This window comes from Ictalurus furcatus, chromosome 15 (genome assembly GCF_023375685.1).
Source record: "Ictalurus furcatus strain D&B chromosome 15, Billie_1.0, whole genome shotgun sequence".
Taxonomy (NCBI): domain Eukaryota; kingdom Metazoa; phylum Chordata; class Actinopteri; order Siluriformes; family Ictaluridae; genus Ictalurus; species Ictalurus furcatus.
In genome coordinates this window covers 12,821,419-12,840,574 of record NC_071269.1, presented here as the reverse complement: position 1 = coordinate 12,840,574, position 19,156 = coordinate 12,821,419, and the positions used below count along the sequence as shown (strand labels likewise).

Sequence of the window (19,156 nt, the reverse complement as noted above, 5' to 3'; positions counted from 1 at the left end):
TATATGTGGAGGGATGGTGTGTGGCAACAAGGAGAATTAGTTTATCGTGCAATGAAACAACAGCTGCACCACCAATCAAAGCCCATTTACTACTGACAGAGTTATTACTGCTTGTGCATCTCATAAAGCCAGAGAAAACCCCCACCCCCACACAATGTCTGTCAATTTCTACACATAAATATATTTATATACCTTTTGCAAAATTACTATTGGAGTAATGTTAGAAAGCATATGTTTGGATAAGAGTACAGTATCTATAAGCCACAGGTCATATCATGTAAATACTCTGAACACTGATTTAGTGTCTAGTCCATTACAAACAATAATTTAAATCTGTAAATTGTAGAAATTGCTACAAAGTTGTAACACACACACTTAACACATGGACCACATGGCATGACACACTGACAAAAATGCAGTCAAAATCTCTGTTAGGGTCACTCTATTCAAACTTCCCCTATTTCAGCTCCAATGCAAATTTACATTTGGCTGGAAATGTTCTCAAACAAAGCCACTCCTTGATGGGATGTGTAGAAATCTGTGAAGTGCATTTTATGTATTGAGGCAATGAATGATACATTATTTATCATAATTAATTAACAAGTCTTAGAGACCCTACAGAGTATTAAACCAACAACATTACAGAAAAATATATATTTTTGTGAAGTAATGAGAAATGCATAGACAGCATGCTTCAGATGCAAAAATCAGATTGTCTCAGGTTTTAGGATTGTACTTTTTATGCCAGGATACTTTATGCCAGATCTCTTTGTGATTTCTAGCCATGAATATTGATGTACCTAGAAAAAAGTTCTTCTCCTTTTTCTCTGGCCTAAAATACAATTTCTTATAACAGAGTAACAGTAAAATAAGGTAATGTTATCAATACCATACAGTTGCACAACATTCTAAAATGATTTTAGAAAATAAGGGAAAAAACTTACTTTGTGTGTTAAAGCTTGGCAGTAGTTTATTTTAAGTGAATTTCCTTGAACAGTAGTGAAGAAGGAAATAGTGAGGAAGAAGTGACAATGGTTTCCTTTCATAAGACTAAAGGATGACAAAAAGGGGGCTTTAAGGCATGCTTCCTTCATACATTTATATAATCTGTTCTAGTGAAGTTTTCTACACTGCACTATCAGCCAGTGCATTCTAAGCTTATTTACAGTGCCCTCCATTATTATTGACACCCTTGGTAAATATGAACAAAGAAAGCTGTGAAAAATCGTCTTTATTGTTTAACCTTTTGATCTTCTGTTTATTTTTTTTTAAATTAATTTAATATTACACAATTGCAAACACAACACAGGTTTATAAAAAATTTTGTTAAATATATGTGTGACACAATTATTGGCACCCCTATGAATTCATATAAAAAAATATATTTGAAGTATATTCCCATTTATATTTAATATTTTTTAGTACATCTGGTTGACGAGGAACAGGAAATTGTTCAACCAAGATTTCCTGTTTCACAGGAGTATAAATATGAGGTAACACATAGGCCAAATTCCCTTAGTCATTCATCACAGTGGGTAAGACCAAGGAATATAGCTGTGATGTGTGGCAAAAGGTTGTTGAGCTTCACAAAATGGGAAGTGGCTATAAGAAAATAGCACAAGCATTGAAAATGCCCATTTCCACCATGAGAGCAATAATTGAGAAGTTCCAGTCAAGTGTAAATGTTATGAATCAACCTGGAAGAGGATGTGTGTCTATATTGGCTCATTGCACTGTGAAGGGGGTGGTTTGAGTATCCAAAAATATCCAAGGATCACAGCTGGAGAATTGCAAACGTTTGTTGCATCTTGGGGTCACAAAATCTCCAAAACTACAATCTGAAGTCACCTACATCACCACAAGTTGTTTGGAAGGGTTTCAAGAAAATAGCTTCAACTCTCATCCAAAAACAAACCCAAGCATCTTCAGTTTGCCAGACACTACCGGAACTTCAAATGGGATAGGGTTCTATGGTCAGATGAAACCAAAATAGAGCTTTTTGGCAATAAACACCAGAGGTAGTTTTGGTGCACACAGAGAGGTAGCCATATGGAAGAGTACCTCATGCCCATGGTTAAATATGGTGGTGGCTCTTTAATGTTTTGGGTCTGTTTTTCTGCCAGAGGACCTGGACATTTTGTTAGGATACATGGCATCATGGACTCTATCAAATATCAACAGATAATAAATGAAAACCTGACTACCTCTGCCAGAAAGCTTAAAATGGGCCGTGGTTGGATCTTCCAGCAGGACAATGATCCAAAACGTACATCAAAATCAACACAAAAATAGTTTACTGACCACAAAATCAAGGTCCTGCCATTGCTATTCCAGTCCTCTGACTTGAAACCCATAGACAACCTGTAGGGTGAACTGAAGAGGGGAGTCCACCAGCGTGAACCTCAAAATTTGAAGGATCTGGAGAGATTCTGTATGGAGGAATGGTCTCCGATCCCTTGCCATGTATTCTCCAACCTCATCAGGCATTATAGGAGAAGACTCAGTGTTGTTATCTTGGCAAAGGGAGATAGCACATTGCATTTAAGTATTGACTAAAAGGGTGCCCATAATTGTTGCACACCTATTTGTTTGGATAAACCTGTGTTTTGTTTGCAATTGTAAAAGGTTAAACAATAAAGACAATTTCACAGCCTTCTTTGCTCATATTTTACAAGGGTGCCAATATTAGTGGAGGGCACTGTATATGTGCATTTGAATGTGCAGAACATCTTACAACAAGCTTATACGTCTGGGCAAAAAACATGGGCCGAGCCAAAAATGGTAAAATATTAAGCTTTTACTGGTCAGGAAATTAACAAGAATTAAACAAATAGATAAAATACCTTAGTATGGGATAGCTTTTCCCTTTGATTTCTTTAAATGTTAAGCCTTGTGGGTAAACTTGCAGACAGTGTTTATTTTATATTTATTTTTAATAGATTTTTTCACTTTGATTTATTTTATACACACTTATAGTTTGAATTTTACATCAAACATTGAAATCATTATCATGATTTTACTTTTGTGTACAATAAGACTATATAAGTGAATTTCCCTGTTTTTAGTTCCCCTCCCCCCAAAACAGTTCACTGCAAAAGTAAACCATGCCACAGGATGTCTCAGGGGTGCATTTGTTTAATTCTTGCTAATTTTCTGACCAATGATTTGTTGTTAAGACCATCAATCCATCCATCTTCTACCACTTACTCCTTTTCAGGGTCACGGGGAACCTGGAGCCTATCCCAGGAAGCATCGGGAACAAGGCGGGGTACACCCTGGACAGGGTGCCAGTCCAAGGTGTGTATGTGCACAATCACATACACACTCACACACTATGGACGCCAATCAGCCTACCATGCATGTCTTTGGACTGGGGGAAGAAACCGGAGTACCCGGAGGAAACCCCCACAGGGGAGAACATGCAAAACTCCGCACACACATGGCCCCGGCGGGACTCGAACCCCGGACCCTGGAGGCGAACGTGCTAACCACTAAGCCACCGTGCGCCCTTTTTTGCCCAGGATTATATATTTCCAAAGCTAACATTTGTGTAAAAGTTTCATTCTGTCTTCAATTTTTTAATCAGATGCAGTCATCAAACTCAGAGAGAATTTTTTTTTAGACCAATCAAAACACACACACACACACACACCACCACCAACAACAAAAAATCAATGCCATAAGACACCATCAGAAGCACATTCAGCAAATTATCAACTGAAACAAGTAAAGATTAACGCAATGAACATAACCAAACAAGCCCTCAACAAGGAGTCTTAAATACAGCTATGAATATGGTTTGATTTCTTTTTCAGCAATTAAACATAAGAAAACATTTCTTATTCAGCAGTCAAAAGAGAAAGCTCAAAGTAACTCTAGTCAGAGTTGTTGAGTGCCTGAAGCATGACTTACACACGCTCAGACACACACAGTCTCTCACACATGCTCATTTCAGCACTGGGAAATACATCTTGTGACTCTCGCTTAACAGCCCATGTCCCTACATCAAACATTGCATAGTTAGAAAGAAAACTCTCAAGTTGAAAGGGCAATCATGAGACCTGAAGCAAGTTTGTAGTTCGAGGAAACACTGTGCCCAGCCCCCATGATTTCTATCATAAAAACAAAACTTTAAAAAAGACCAGCAGGGAGAAAACATTCTCACCTTTGCCTCAACTGCTGCTTCCTTCTTGTCTTAAAAACTTATTTAGTGTGTAGCCCTGAACTTAGATTGCAGTGATTTTCCTATGCAAACAGGGGTGGGCATGTACCTGAAATTCAAATAAGCACAATGCTGAGTCTATTTATATAGCCTAAATCTCATTTGCCTGTATTTGACTATCATGTATACGGTAAACCGTGGTTTTGTGAGTAACTAACTACAGACAGTGCTTTCTCAGAATACTTTCTCTATAACCTCTGTCTCTAAAACAAAATAGCATTCAACTGCACTTTTAATAATTTATACACAGAGCTACCAAATGAATGAATATCCTATTGTTTCAGGTGTAAACATAGTGATATGAATTACTAACAATTTCTTGTCAGAAAATAATCTTCATTTTCCACAATTATGTAGGCTTTCATGCTGAACACTGACTAATGCTCACTAATAATAATAATAATAATTATAATAATAATAATAATAATAATAATGGGTGTCACAATCACACGGTGGCAGCATTGCCATATCACAGCTCCAGGGTCCTGGAATCAATCCTGAGCTCCAGGAGTTTCACCTGTTCTCCCTGTGTTTGCATGGATTTCCTGTGGGTTTTCTGGTTTCCCCCTGATGTCCAAAAAACAAGCAGATACGCAGCTTAGTTACAGTAAACATTGCAATAAACATTATATCTTAGCAAGTAAAAGTACTCTATCTTGAATATGGGCAAATTCAACAAATATTTATCTTTATTACAAGCCTGAACTTAGTAAATATGAACTGGCAAACCAGTGATTTCCCAGAATGCACCACGAACTACAAACATGGCCGACGACTAACTCCCAAAGCTACACACTGTCACGTCACCTTCGCTTGAGAACTAATCGGACACACCTGTTCCCAATTACAATATCAATGAAACCACACTTAAGAGACTCTCACACACAGCCATGGCGAAGTATACACTCAGATTTATTTTGTCTGTGGCGTTACCAAGCCATGAGCTGGTGTATATTTTGTTCTTGTTTTCGACCTCGTATTTTTGCTTTGCCTTGTTTGGACTGTTTGCCTGACTTTGTTTGTCGATTTCTGCCTGAGCCCTTGGACTTATTTTTATTAAACTGCCATATCTGCACTTGCTTCCTTCTCAGCCTCCATTATATGACTTAATTTAATCTTCTAACCATTAAATATCGAATTGAATGCACATTTATTTTTCCTTTAGTGCTCTATCATTAGGTTACCTAAAGCCCTTTGGTGGTGTACTTATTTACAGCATATAGGCATAATAATAATGCTTTGAATACAAGTGCACCACACACAGTATTAATTTATGGATTATAAATTCATATATGGAAATATTACACATTCATAAACCACTGTTTAGGTTATGCAACATAACAAAACTCTGTACAAAAAGACTCTATTTACCACTTTTTTTAGGTAGGCCTATATATGCAACCTGACATGTTTCACATCCTTGAAACAGCCGAAACCAGGAATATTGTCTACATTTAATCTTCTAACCATTAACTCTCGAATTTACAGCAAATTTATTTTTCCTTTAATGCTCTATCATTACCTAAATCCCTATGGGGGTGTACTTATTTACAGTATATAGGCATTCTAAAAACTGACAATCCATTCTTTCTTAAAAAATTGAAAGAAGGTTTGGGGCATTTCTGGGGTTCCTTTCTTTCTTACTTGTTAAAATAAATTCTCTATAAAAAGAAGAAAAGAAAGTGGGGGTGGGGGTGTTTTTTAGCACTAATGTGGCAGTAGGTGCTGCTGTTGCTCAACGGCTGTGCTTGAGCGTGGTTTTTACTCTAAAGTGAAATTGTATTGAAACTCATGGCCAAAATGTATTTTAATTTAAGAGAATAAATAGGTATTGCAACACTGTGTTGCAGCTAAATACTACTACTACTACTACCACCAATTCTTCTTCGTCTTCTTCTGGCTCAGTCTTACTATATAATAAGAGCAAAGAATATAGAGAATGTAATAATTAAAACAAACAAAAAAAAACTTTTGAAAACGTTACTTTAAGCTATCATTCCAATCAGCAGTCAGTGACCATGGCAGTGACAAAAATAAGCTTCCATGAGCATTAAATAGTGGCCACAATCACGAAGCTGTAATTACTATCAGTCTTGTCATCTTAATAATTAAAATAATAACCAGACAACATTTTGTGATTTGAATGGAAACTGTAAATGTGGTGAAGCAACAGTGCAAAAAAATGTGAATGCCCCTTTGATTTTATTATAAGTTACAAAAAGCTCATTGCAACTGTAAAATGCATCAATATGAGCAAAGTGTGAGTGTGACGCTTAAAAGCTGATGTATATAAAATTTGGTCGAAAATTCCTAGCTACTTGTGAAACAACATTATCTATCATGCAGATTAATCACAAGGCTGTGAGTCCCAAATCAAATATCCATTCAGAGAGAATTCAAGGCTGTGTCTCACACTGCATAATGCTCACAAAGCAGCATGACGAAACAATAATTACATCAATTGTATGTATTTTGGGACATGGCCCAATTATTCCCCACTCTCAGGAAATTCTGCTGCCACTATTATTGTTTCCTCAGTATATTAAAAGTGTTATAAGAATTAAAGCCATATTGTTCACATCAATGTCACTGTCAGAGTGTATAGGCAAAACATTTTGCTTTTAACAAGAGCTTGTATTTTAGCTAGTGTTAGCCAGCTAGGCCATTCTCTGACTACCTGATTTCTGCCCTTGCATGGCTGACCTGGTTGTCAATGCCATGTTACATGTTTTGTAGAATCATAAAACCACACAAAACAAACTAATGACCTAATGTTACTTAACTACCTAAAATATAATCTCTAGTTGAAAGAGAAAGGACTTCTCTGCTGTAATCTCACAGCATGCTACACTCTAAAAAGTAATTCAGAGGAACTATTACCACAATTTATTTAAGTGCATGTTTGCAAGACAAAATTTCTAATTTATTGTTTTAATTAAACCTTTTAATTTTAAAACATTATTTTGATGAGTTGTGTTGACATAATTATGTTGATAATTACATCAACTTGGGGTGCACGGTGGCTTAGTGGTTAGCACGTTCACCTCACACCTCCAGGGTCAGGGGTTCGATTCCCACCATGGCCCTGTGTGTGCGGAGTTTGCATGTTCTCCCTGTGCTGCGGGGGTTTCCTCCGGGTACTCCGGTTTCCTCCCCCAGTCCAAAGACATGCATGGTAGGCTGATTGACATGTCCAAAGTGTCCGTAGTGTATGAATGGGTGTGTGAATGTGTATGTATGTGAGTGTGCCCTGCGATGGATTGGCACCCTGTCCAGGGTGTACCCCGCCTTGTGCCCGATGCTCCCTGGGATAGGCTCCAGGTTTCCCCGTGATCCTGAAAAGGATTAAGCGGTATAGAAGATGGATGATGGATGGATGGATTACATCAACTTAATATTGTGTGTCACTGAAATTTCTGCTTTAATTTTTTTAAAGCAAAATTTAAGTTGTAGTAACTTAATTAAATTGGCTTGCTAAGTTAATTTTTTTCCACCTTGAGTTCAGGATTTCAAGTCCCCTCCCCTGCCCACTTAACATGCCGGGACAAGTTCAGACAAATAAGATCATGTGTTAGAAGGCCTTGCTGAGAAAAGCCATACAAATGACATTTCAAGGCAAGTATCATTTCATTTACAAATAAATTCTACAAAAGCAATGAATTTGGGCATATTCGCAATTGTTATATGACCAATAGTGGACTCATGTACGGAGGTTAGGCTACACCTGCTAATATAGTTGCTACATTGATGTAGCATAATACAATGTTAATACAGTCCTTTTTCACTGTATTCACTATTCCTATGTAACTTTTTATTCATTATTTAAAAGATAAACCTTTTATAAATTATTACATTGTTTGTACACATATCTCAATTTAACTCACAAAATTTTACATCATTAACAGGTTAGCTATGTCTTTAAAAATAACTCCACAGAAGTGTGACCATTAAAATTTGAAATATTCTTGTGAGGAGGCTTGCACATGCTTTAAAATCAACACATAGCATATTCATTAATTTTATAATTTCATTTACCCATAAATTCTACTAAAGCAATGAATTTGGGCATATTCTCAATTGTTATATGACCAATAGTGGACTCGTGTACGGAGGTTTGGCTGCACCTGCTAATAACGTTGATGAAATCTGTTACACGAGGCTAACGCTAGTCATATGTAGCAGTGTAATTTGACCAACTACCCTTTAGTTTAGAGAGTAGCAGTGAATAAGAATGAGAGAGTTTCATTTGACAAGTCTGCTCAGCTAGAGAGGACTTTTCATTTGTGCCGTGGGGAGGAAAAGCATTCAGTTTTTTGCTAATTTCATGCACTGATCCCTTTTTAAAATCTTTTGTCATTCACAGATAGACTTCACTCTCTGCAATTTGCTGTTTGACCAAAATTAACTGCCTTTAGACTAGATAGTTCTGTGAGAGAGGTTAAAGTATAAGAGGTACAGTGTTTCTTTTTTTTTTTTGTCTGTATTGTATTGTCTCATTTCAACCAATGTTGTTTTTATGTATATAAAACCTGCAGAAAAAGAAGTTAGGTATGATATTTGTATTGTAAATGATTCTGGATTTTGGCTACTATTGTTAGACAACTTACTGTTTGTATTTTTGTATTTTTTTATGCTTGTTACATTTTACAGAATGTTTTCAGATGTTTTATTTTAAAACTAGAGTTAATATTTTACAGATTTACACTGGCACTTTTTTTTTTTACTTTTTTTTTTTTTTTTTTTTTAACTTTTTTTTAATTTCAGCTCAAACAATCAATCTCCAGTTTAATTTCTACTGAACATTTCTGCTGAACATTTCTAGTGAGCATTTCTAGTGAGCATTTCTGCTGAACATTTCTAGTGGACATTTCTGCTGAACATTTCTACTGATCATTTCTAGTGAACATTTCTGCTGAACATTTCTACTGAAGCACTTTTGTTTTAAATATGTAAAGGCTTATGACTTTGCTGTGATGAAATAATTGATTCATTGTGACAGCATATTTGAGTATGTTTAATACTTAAGTTCCCAAAGCAATATGGCCATTTTTTTTAATTTATAATTTGTAGGGCAAAATAAATTTGTTGTTGTTGTTGTTGTTGTTGTTTATTTTCAAGATTTAAATATGGCAGTACAAAAACTGCAGTTCAAAATAAAATAAAAAGTTAATTGTCTAACAATATTGTTGTTGAATGAATTCATTTAATAAGCGCTATAAAATTAACAAAAATATGAAAGCTATAAACTACTGAAGAATATCTAATTATAGCAAATTAAATTTTAAACGGTTGAATTGGAATAAATGGAATAAATTGGAAAGGAAAGCAATCAAGACAGCATTAAAAAAAACATTGAAACATAAGACTGAGTCCACCAGTTTAATAAATTTGATTTCCCATTCTGCTCACTCTCATTAAAAATAATGTGTTAAGTGCACAATGTTGCAGCCAGTCACTGTTAAAAACAGATATCATTTATTTATTTATGTAGGTAGGTATGTTTGTATGCATGTCTTTATGAATGTGTTTATGAATTTGTCACCTGTATCTATTGTAGCAGATGAAAGTGATTCACAAAATAAATACATAAATAAGTAAAAATAAATAAATAAATAAATAAATAAATAAATATGCAATTAGGAATGGATTTAGTGTGTGGGATGGGGCATGATTAATAAATTCAGGCGGCTCTCCTGCTTATCTTTAATCTGATACAATACATGTGGGTGTGCAGCTCTATTTCACACACACACACACACACACACACACACACACACACACACACACACACACACACACCTGTCTGTTTTAATGAATACCAATGACTTTATACAGGCCATGTTAATTTTCCACACTTGGTTATATTCCTCATTAGACTGCAATGTGACTGATGGTGAAAACTAACCATTTACTAAATGCATAGGCCCATGCTTGTCTAAAAGGCCACAAAAAGTCAAGCAATCACTGATTATGTTTTGAAGTCGTAACACATATCATCTAGTGAGAACCCAGAACTATTGGGCAATGTACCAGCAGTCATTTTTAAAGCCAGAAAATGACTATCACTAAGGGTAAACAGAAACTAGAAATGTAGTTTCCACATTCTGTGAGACTAATAAAAAAAAAAACATCACACGTTTTTTTTTCTCCACAGCTAGTTCAAATGTGCAGCTTATGTTGTGTATGTACTGAATGTGTCTGGCTTTTAAAAATAAATAAAATGTCATCTGATTTTCACACAAGTCTTAAAAGTAGATAAAGAGACTTTGACTTGTCCATTCCAAAACATTAACATTATTCTTCTTTAAACATTTTTAGTAGAATGTGCTTAGGGTCAGTGTCTTGCTGCATGACCCACTCTCACTTCAGAATTCACTTGTATATTTCAGAATTCATTGTTCCATTAATGATGGAAAGCCATCCTGGTTCCAGATGCAGCAAAACAGGCCCAAACCATGATAGTACCACCATGTTTCACAGATGTGATAAGGTTCTTCTGCTGGAATGCAATGTTTTCCTTTCACAAACTTTCAAGCACCGCTGTATGCCCAACATTAGAAAATAAGGGGAAAAAACACTACGAGCATCTATTTATTTATTTATTTATTTATTTATTTATTTTTTATAGTAGTTCTAATAGGTAAACTGTGAAAAATGTCAGTGTAATTTATGGTGAAATACTGTTAAATAGCAACAATTAAGAAAAAAAAACCTGCAAATGGAATAATTGGGAAAAACATTTCCAAAACATCAAAACACTGTAAATAGTAATACACATTAAACCTGTTGTTTTACTGTTACAACGTGCTTAAAATTTTGCTGTATAAAATACAGTGGCAAGAAAAAGTATATGAACCTTTTGGAATTTCATGATTTTCTTCATAAATTTGTCATAAAATGTGATCTGATTTTCATCTAAGTGAAGGGTATTGACAAATATAATGTGCCTAAAATAATAATAACAAAAAAAAATTCCGATCCCTCATGTCTTTATTGAACACACTCATTCAACATTCAAAATGGCAGTGGAAAAAGTAAGCGAACCCTTAGAACTAATAACTGGTTGACCCTCCCCTTGGCAGCAATAACCTCAACCAGGCGCTTCCTGTAGCTGTGGATCAGACCTGCACATCATTCAGGAGGAATTTTAACAATTTCCACCTGTCAGAACTGCTTTAGCTCTGTTGTATTCTTTGGACGTCTCATGTGTATGGCTCACTTCAAGTCATTTCATATCATTTCTATTGGGTTGAGGTCTGGACTCTGACTTGGCCACTCCAAAAGGCGGATTTTGTTTTTCTGAAGCCATTCTGTTGTGGACTTGCTCCGGTGTTTTGGATCGTTGTCCTGCTGCATCACCCAACTTCTACACAGTTTCAACTGACGTACAGACATTCTCACATTATCCTGAAGAATTTTCTGATATACTTGGGAATTCATCTTCCCCTCAATGATTGCAAGCTGGCCAGGCCCTGATGCAGCAAAGCAGGCCCAAATCATGATGTTTCCTCCACTATACTTTACGATTGGGATGATGTTTTCATGATGATATGCCGTGCCCTTTCTATGCCAGATGTAGTGCTGTGTGGTTTTTCCAAATAGTTCAATCTTAGTTTCATCAGTCCACAAAACATATTGCCAATACCACTGTGGAGTGTCAGTGTGCTCTTTTGCAAACTTCAGGCGTGCAGCAATGTTCTTTTTAGTAAGCAGTGGCTTCCTTTGTGGTGTCCTGCCTTAGATACCCTGCTTGTTCGATGTTTTACGTATTGTAGACTCATGAACAGAGATGTTAGCCAGTTCCAATGATGCCTTCAAATCTTTTGCTGTCATTCAGGGTTGTTTCTTTACCTCATTGATGAGTCTTCATTGTGCTCTTGGTGTCATTTTAACTGTGCACCCACTTCTTGGTAGAGTAGGAACAGTCCCAACTGTCTCCATTTGTAGAATCATTTGCCTAACTGTAGACTGGTGAATTTTGTTACACTTTGTAACCCTTTCCAGCTTTATGTAAATCAACAATTCTTGATCGTAGATCCTCTGAAAGCTCTTTTTGGCGAGACATGGCTCACATAAGCATGTGCTTCTTGTGCAGAGCAAACTCCAAAAGTTTGAGGGGTTTTTATCAGTCAAAGTAGCTGTAGTCCACACCTCCAAACTCATTTTATTTAACGAGACTCCAGGTCTGCTAAAACCTGACTCCAATTAGCTTTTTTGAGGTCATTAATTCAAGGGTTCACATACTGTTTCCACAAGCACTATGAGGTTTTTTGGTTGTTCTCAATAAAGACATGAAAGATCAGAATTTCTTTTGTGTTATTATTTTAGACACATTATATTTGTCAATACCCTTGACTTAGATGAAGATCAGATCACATTTTATGACAAATTTATGCAGAAAACCATGAAATTCCAAAAGGTTCACATACTTTTTCTTGCCACCTTTTGGAATTAATCTCAACATTAATGGCGAAATACCATTGTGTTACACACACTTTTACTTTTTAAATTTTACATGCCCAGACTGTTACATGTATGGACTTTACTTGCACATAAGTGGACTTTTCAGGAATATATATCATACAAAATCCAACCATATATCACTAATAATTTGTCCATAAAGAGAGATTTGTTAGTTATATAATACTACATTACAATGTTGTTGAATGACCCTGAATTTTTTCTGTGTTGCCCACCTTAACATGTATTGCTACGGTATGTAAACAACAGAACTGGTTTAATTTCATAATGTTTTTTTCATTATTTGATTATTTTTTAAATGTTTGTGCAACGGTTCTTTAGCTGTCTGTGTGTGTGTGTGTGTGTGAGTCATCATAACAACTACACAAGCTGATAATATATATATATTTTTTTTGGAATTTGATGAACTTTTAATACTTGAAATAAATGATGTACAGCAAAGTATTTGCTTTTTTCAAAAATGGTTGCTTTATTATAGGTATACAGAATAATCTCTGTATTTTTACCATTACAAACTAATACAATTGAGGAAGAACTCTTATTACTAAGTAAACAATTTCAGTGCATCTTTTTGGAAAGTACACCCTTTACACACGTATACACACAGAAATGCTGATGTATAGAGTATGGAAATGTCATTTTTTTATAGAGTACATCACTGGCAACCACAGCCAGGCCTGGACTGGCCATCCAGAGCACCTGGAGAATTCCCAGTGGCCTAATGACTGATTTGGCCCACTGTCCTGCTGGTTTTTGCTGTTGTTTTAATTGATTGATTGATTAATTAATTAATTTAATCGTTATTATTTTAGATTATGTCCGATTTACTCAAGTGATCCTTTCTGAATGCGCATTCAATAATAAATCGATAATAAAACATGAATCTGTTAGTCCTGACTTGCAACACTAATATTCACCTCAGCTCCGGTGAACAGTTTCAAACAGAGTCATCACTGCACAGAGCGAGGATGGAGCGGAAGCGGCCAGGTGGAGCAGAGACGGAAAGGGCAGACAAAAGGAAAGCCCTCTGAAAAGAAGCAGCAAAATGTAGCGAAATGTAGTAAAATTACTGACCTGTTCAGGGCTTCAAGTGCAGGTTAGTCTCATCTGTAAATACTGTAGCTTTGTGTTCACAACTTACAGTGCATCTGGAAAGTATTCACAGCACTTCACTTTTTCCACATTTTGTTATGTTACATTATTTTACTAAAAATTCTACAAACAATGCCCCATAATGACAACGTGAATGAAGTTTGTTTGAAATCTTTGCAAATTTATTAAAAATAAAAAACAAAAAAAGCACATGTACATAAGTATTCACAGCCTTTGCTCAATACTTTGTTCAAGCACCTTTGGCACCAATTACAGCCTCAAGTCTTTTTGAGTATGATGCTACAAGCTTGGCACACCTATTTTTGGGCAGTTTCACCCATTCTTCTTTGCAGGACCTCTCAAGCTCCGTCAGGTTGTATGGGGAGCGTTGGTGCACAACCATTTTCAGATCTCTCCAGAGATGTTCAGTCGGGTTCAAGTCTGGGCTCTGGCTGGGCCACTCAAGGACATTCACAGAGTTGTCCTGTAGCCACTCCTTTTGTTATCTTGGCTGTGTGCTTAGGGGCATTGTCCTGTTGGAAGATGAACCTTTGCCCCAGTCTGAGGTCCAGAGCGCTCTGGAGCAGGTTATCATCAAGGATGTCTCTGTACATTGCTGCATTCTTCTTTCCCTCGATCCTGACTAGTCTCCCAGTTCCTGCTGCTGAAAAACATCCCCACAGCATGATGCTTCCACCACCATGCTTCACTGTAGGGATAGTATTTGCCAGGTGATGAGTGATACCTGATTTCCTCCTGACATGACGCTTGCCATTCAGGCCAAAGTGTTCAATGTTTGTTTCATCAGACCAGAGAATTTTGTTTCTCATGGTCTGAGAGTCCTTCAGGTGCCTTTTGGCAAACTTTTACTGAGGAGTGGCTTCCGTCTGGCCACTCTACCATACAGGCCTGATTGGTGAAGTGCTGGTGCTGGAAAGATGGTTGTTCTTCTGGAAGGTTCTCCTCTCTCCACAGAGACATGCTGGAGCTCTGTCAGAGTGACCATCGGGTTTTTGGTCACCTCCCTGAGTAAGCCCTTCTTCCCCGATCGCTCAGTTTGGCCGGGTGGCCAGCTCTAGGAAGAGTCCTGCTGGTTCCAAACTTCTTCCATTTACAGATGATGGAGGCCACTGTGCTCATTGGGACCTTCAATGCTGCAGAAATGTTTCTGTACCCTTCCCCAGATCTGTGCCTCTATACAATCCTGTCTCAGAGATCTACAGACAATTCCTTGGACTTCATGGCTTGGTTTGTGCTCTGATATGCATTGTTAACTGTGGGACCTTATATAGACAGGTGTGAGCCTTTCCAAATCATGTCCAATCAACTGAATTTACCACAGGTGGACTCCAATCAAGTTGTAGAAACATCTCAAGGATGATCAGTGGAAACAGGATACACCTCAATTTTGAGTGTCATGGCAAAGGCTGTGAATACTTATGTACATGTGCTTTTTAGTTTTTTTTATTTTAAATAAATTTGCAAAGATTTCAAACAAACTTCTTTCACATTGTCATTATGGGGTATTGTTTGTAGAATTTTGAGCAAAATAATGAATTTAATCCATTTTGGAATAAGGCTGTAACATAACAAAATGTGGAAAAAGTGAAGCGCTGTGAATACTTTCCGGATGCAGTGTAGGCAGGCAAGGGTCAAACGATCAGGCAAACAGGCTAAACTAGGCAAGGCAGAGAATTGAGGTCAACAGAGTAAACTAATGTCAAGAACCAGAAAAGCAAATATGATACAAGGCTTGGAATAACAACAGAGATTAAGCAACTGAGCGTAATACTTCACAAAGACTAAGTGTTTGAACAGTGTCTTATATGTGTGGTGTGATGGTGAGTGTAAATTGAATGCAGGAGTGCGTGATTAGAATGAAAGTGTATTCTGGGAATTGTGGTCCATGACGGCCATGTTTGTAGGCCGCAGTGCAGGATGGGAATTGTAGTCACTGGTTTGATGTGATATGTCAGAAACCCCCTCCCACCAAAATACACTCCCTCCCCTGGCCGTCCTGGCCCTCTGGGCAATTTGTCTTCAGCTGGCTTGAGAGGTCGTCTCTTCGACCTTGAACAGAAACTGGGCTTGAGAGGTTGTCTCTTCGACCTCGGACAGGAACATGGCTTGGGAGGCCGTCTCTTTGACCCCTCGTTGACCTCTAGCAGAAACTTGACTTTATGCTGGAACTTTGGAGATTAGATAACCTCATGGGTCTCCTGCTGGAACTCTGGAGAGGTGGTCAGCACGTTGACCTCCACCTGGGGCTCTGGAGCTGAGACTGCTTCGTGGGCCTCAGGTTGGAGCTCTGGAGAGGAGGTCGCCACGTTGACCTCCAACTGGAGCTCGGCAAGTGAGACCACCTCATGGGACTCAGGTTGGAGCTCTGGGGAGGAGTTCGTCACATTGACCTCAGACTGGAGCTCGGCTGCACACATAGTGGTCTCAGGCAGGAGCTTTGGGGAGGAGGTTACCCAGTTTGCCTGCTCATAATAGGTGGTGAATGGCAAGTCAGGTTTATCTGCGAGGCAGGCCTCCCCCAAAAGATCCTCCAGGATGGCCCTGGATTCTGAACTGCCGAACACCATCACAAATAGTCCCACAAACTGAGTTACATTCTAAAGTCCTCTGGATCCCATGGCCACTAGACGCTGCGCCCACTGGCGGGCTGGGCCAAAAAATCGGGAACGTTAGCCATTGCTTCTCGCCAGGCTTGGGCTTGGCGAGAAGCTTGCAAAATAGATCCAGCAGTCAACAAGATAATATTCAGGGTAGCCTGATAACCCATCATATGGCTCTGGTAGATCTACGATAGTCCACTGAGGAAACTGGATCGAATCCACAGCTGGGACAGTTTGCTTGGTTTCCCTAGCGTGATGTCTCCTCCTCTTTCCTGCTGCTTCCATGTTAAAGGCAAAGTATGCTGTCACGTAATGGAGGCTGAGACAGAAGCAAGTGCAGGTATGGCAAGTTAATCAAACAACAAGAAGTCCAAAGGATCAGGCAGAAATCAATATACGTAGGCAGGCAAGGGTCAAACGATCAGGCAAACAGGCTAAACTATTCAAGGCAGAGAATTGAGGTCAACAGAGTAAACAAATACGATACAAGCCTTGGAATAACGACAGAGATTAAGCAACTGAGCAAAATACTTCGCAAAGACTAAGTGTTTGTATATAAACACGGGATACAGATTTTAAATGTGTGAATTTATCCCAATTGAGCAAGCCGGTGGTGACGGTGGCAAGGAAAAACTCCCTAAGATGTTAAGAGGAAGAAACCTTGATAGGAACCAGACTCAGAAGGGAACCCACCCTCATCTGTGTAACGACGGATAGTGTGAAAGTAAAGGAAAGTTCATTATGGTTTTTATATGAAGTCTGTTTGTTTAACTAGTCCACTTTTCAAAGGAGATCCGAGTGCAAAACTGCATGTGGTAATTGCAGTCCCGGGGCCTTAGTAGCAACCATTGTCCCAGCAGCCACAGTGAGAATGTCCATGTGGAACTGGAGTTGATGAGGCCTTCAGTTTACAGTAGTGCTATTTTTGGTAATGCTTTAGAATACGGATCTGTCATTAATGATTAACTACACAGGAAGAAATGAATAACACAATACATTATATTAACTAACTTAGGGCTTACTCTCACCTGGAGAGGCCAGGAAGCACATTGAGAATCATGTTTTTCGATTTTTCTAGTGCATTTAACACCATCCAGCTCCCCTTGCTTGCAGAAAATCTCTCGGACATGCGGGTAGACCACGACATGGTGGCCTGGATCATGGACTATCTTACCAGCAGACCACAGTACATTTGACTGCAGGCAGCCTGTCAGATATGGTGATGTGAAGCACCAGCACACCTCAAGGAACTGTGCTTTCACCTTTCCTATTCACCATATACACCTCTGACTTTAGCTACAACTCTGAAACATGCCACCTCCGGAGATTCACTGATTACTTCTCCATCGTGGGCTGCATCACTGAAGATAAGGAGGAGGAGTACAGAGACGTAGTGGAGAACATTGTCAGATGGTCTGAGGATAACCAACTTCAGCTCAACTTTGGCAAGACCAAAGAGCTGATAGTGAAAAGCCCATCAGAAATTACCATCCAGGGGGAGAAAATAGAGATGGTGGACTCGTACAAGTTCCTGGGAGTGCACATTAACAGCAAACTGGACTGGTCAGAAAACATTGAAGCTCTCTACAGAAGGGACAGAGCAGAGTCCTTTGACATGAGCAGCAAGCTACTGCAGATGTTCTATCAGTCTGTGGTAGCCAGCGTCTTGTTCTTTGCTGCGACATGCTGGGGAGGTGGAATTAAGGCTGGGGAGGCTGACAAATTCAACAAGTTGGTGAAGAAGGCGAGTTCTGTTATTGGTCGCAAACTGGACAATCTGTAGACAGTTGTAGAGAAGAGAGTGAGAAATAAAATCAGGTCCACATTCTGGAGAACCCCTCTTATCCATTGTATGCTGAGCTGCGGCAGATGGAGAGCACCTTCAGCCACAGGCTCAACCCCCCTAGGTGCAAGACGGAACGCTTCAGATGGTCCTTTGTGCCGATAGCCATCAGACTGTACAACACCTAGCCACCCCCTCCCTTGACCTTACATTACTACACTAAATATATGCTGCTACATTGCTGTAATATAGGTACCATATTGTATTATTCACACTGCAGACACATCACTGCCTCATAGTTATTGTTATATGCCTACACTGATTATACCATACGGCTGAAATATGTATATAGTATTGTGTACACTGTACATGGCTATATGTACATGGGTTATTTGTATAGTGGCACTGTATGTGTGTGTGTGTATATATATATATATATATATATATATATATATATATATATATATATATATATATATATATATATATATATATATATATATGTGTGTGTGTGTGTGTGTGTGTGTGTGTGTGTGTTTGCGCTTATGTCTATACATATTTATACGTCTTGTATACTCTTTATATATCCCTGTATTGTTCTCCTTACTATCTCTTTTTTCTTCACCTGTCTTGCTGCTGCTGTGACATCCTACTTTATTAATCCCCAGATGGATAAATTATCATCTTATCTTAACTAGAAACTCCGACTAATGAATTAGTAAGTAATAGCACACAGATAATTGTTCGCTATTAGCTAATCAATAACTACTATTTCTTCCATGCCTCCTGGAGAACTACTAAGAAACTATATTAATAACTACTATTTCTTTCATGGCTCCCAGAGAACTACTAACACACTATATACAGTTTCATAATACTGGCATAAAGTTGGCTTGACGTTCGACCTTCGATATTCGCAGATATGCGCAAATTAAGGGACCGTCTCTAAAGTTACAT

At 38.1% G+C, this 19,156-nt stretch overlaps 1 protein-coding gene across 1 annotated transcript in view; it reads right to left on the bottom strand.

Annotated features, from left to right (window-relative positions):
- The window catches only part of myt1b (myelin transcription factor 1b), a 111,498-nt gene extending 94,022 nt beyond the window's left edge, over positions 1–17,476 (bottom strand). The window contains exons 1-2 of the mRNA XM_053643656.1: positions 17,445–17,476; positions 16,129–16,369 (exon numbers count right to left, since the gene is read on the bottom strand). Coding sequence (XP_053499631.1) covers positions 16,129–16,369; positions 17,445–17,476 — 273 coding nt within the window. The remainder of the gene's footprint in view (positions 1–16,128; positions 16,370–17,444) is intronic.
- Positions 17,477–19,156: the final 1,680 nt, after the last annotated feature.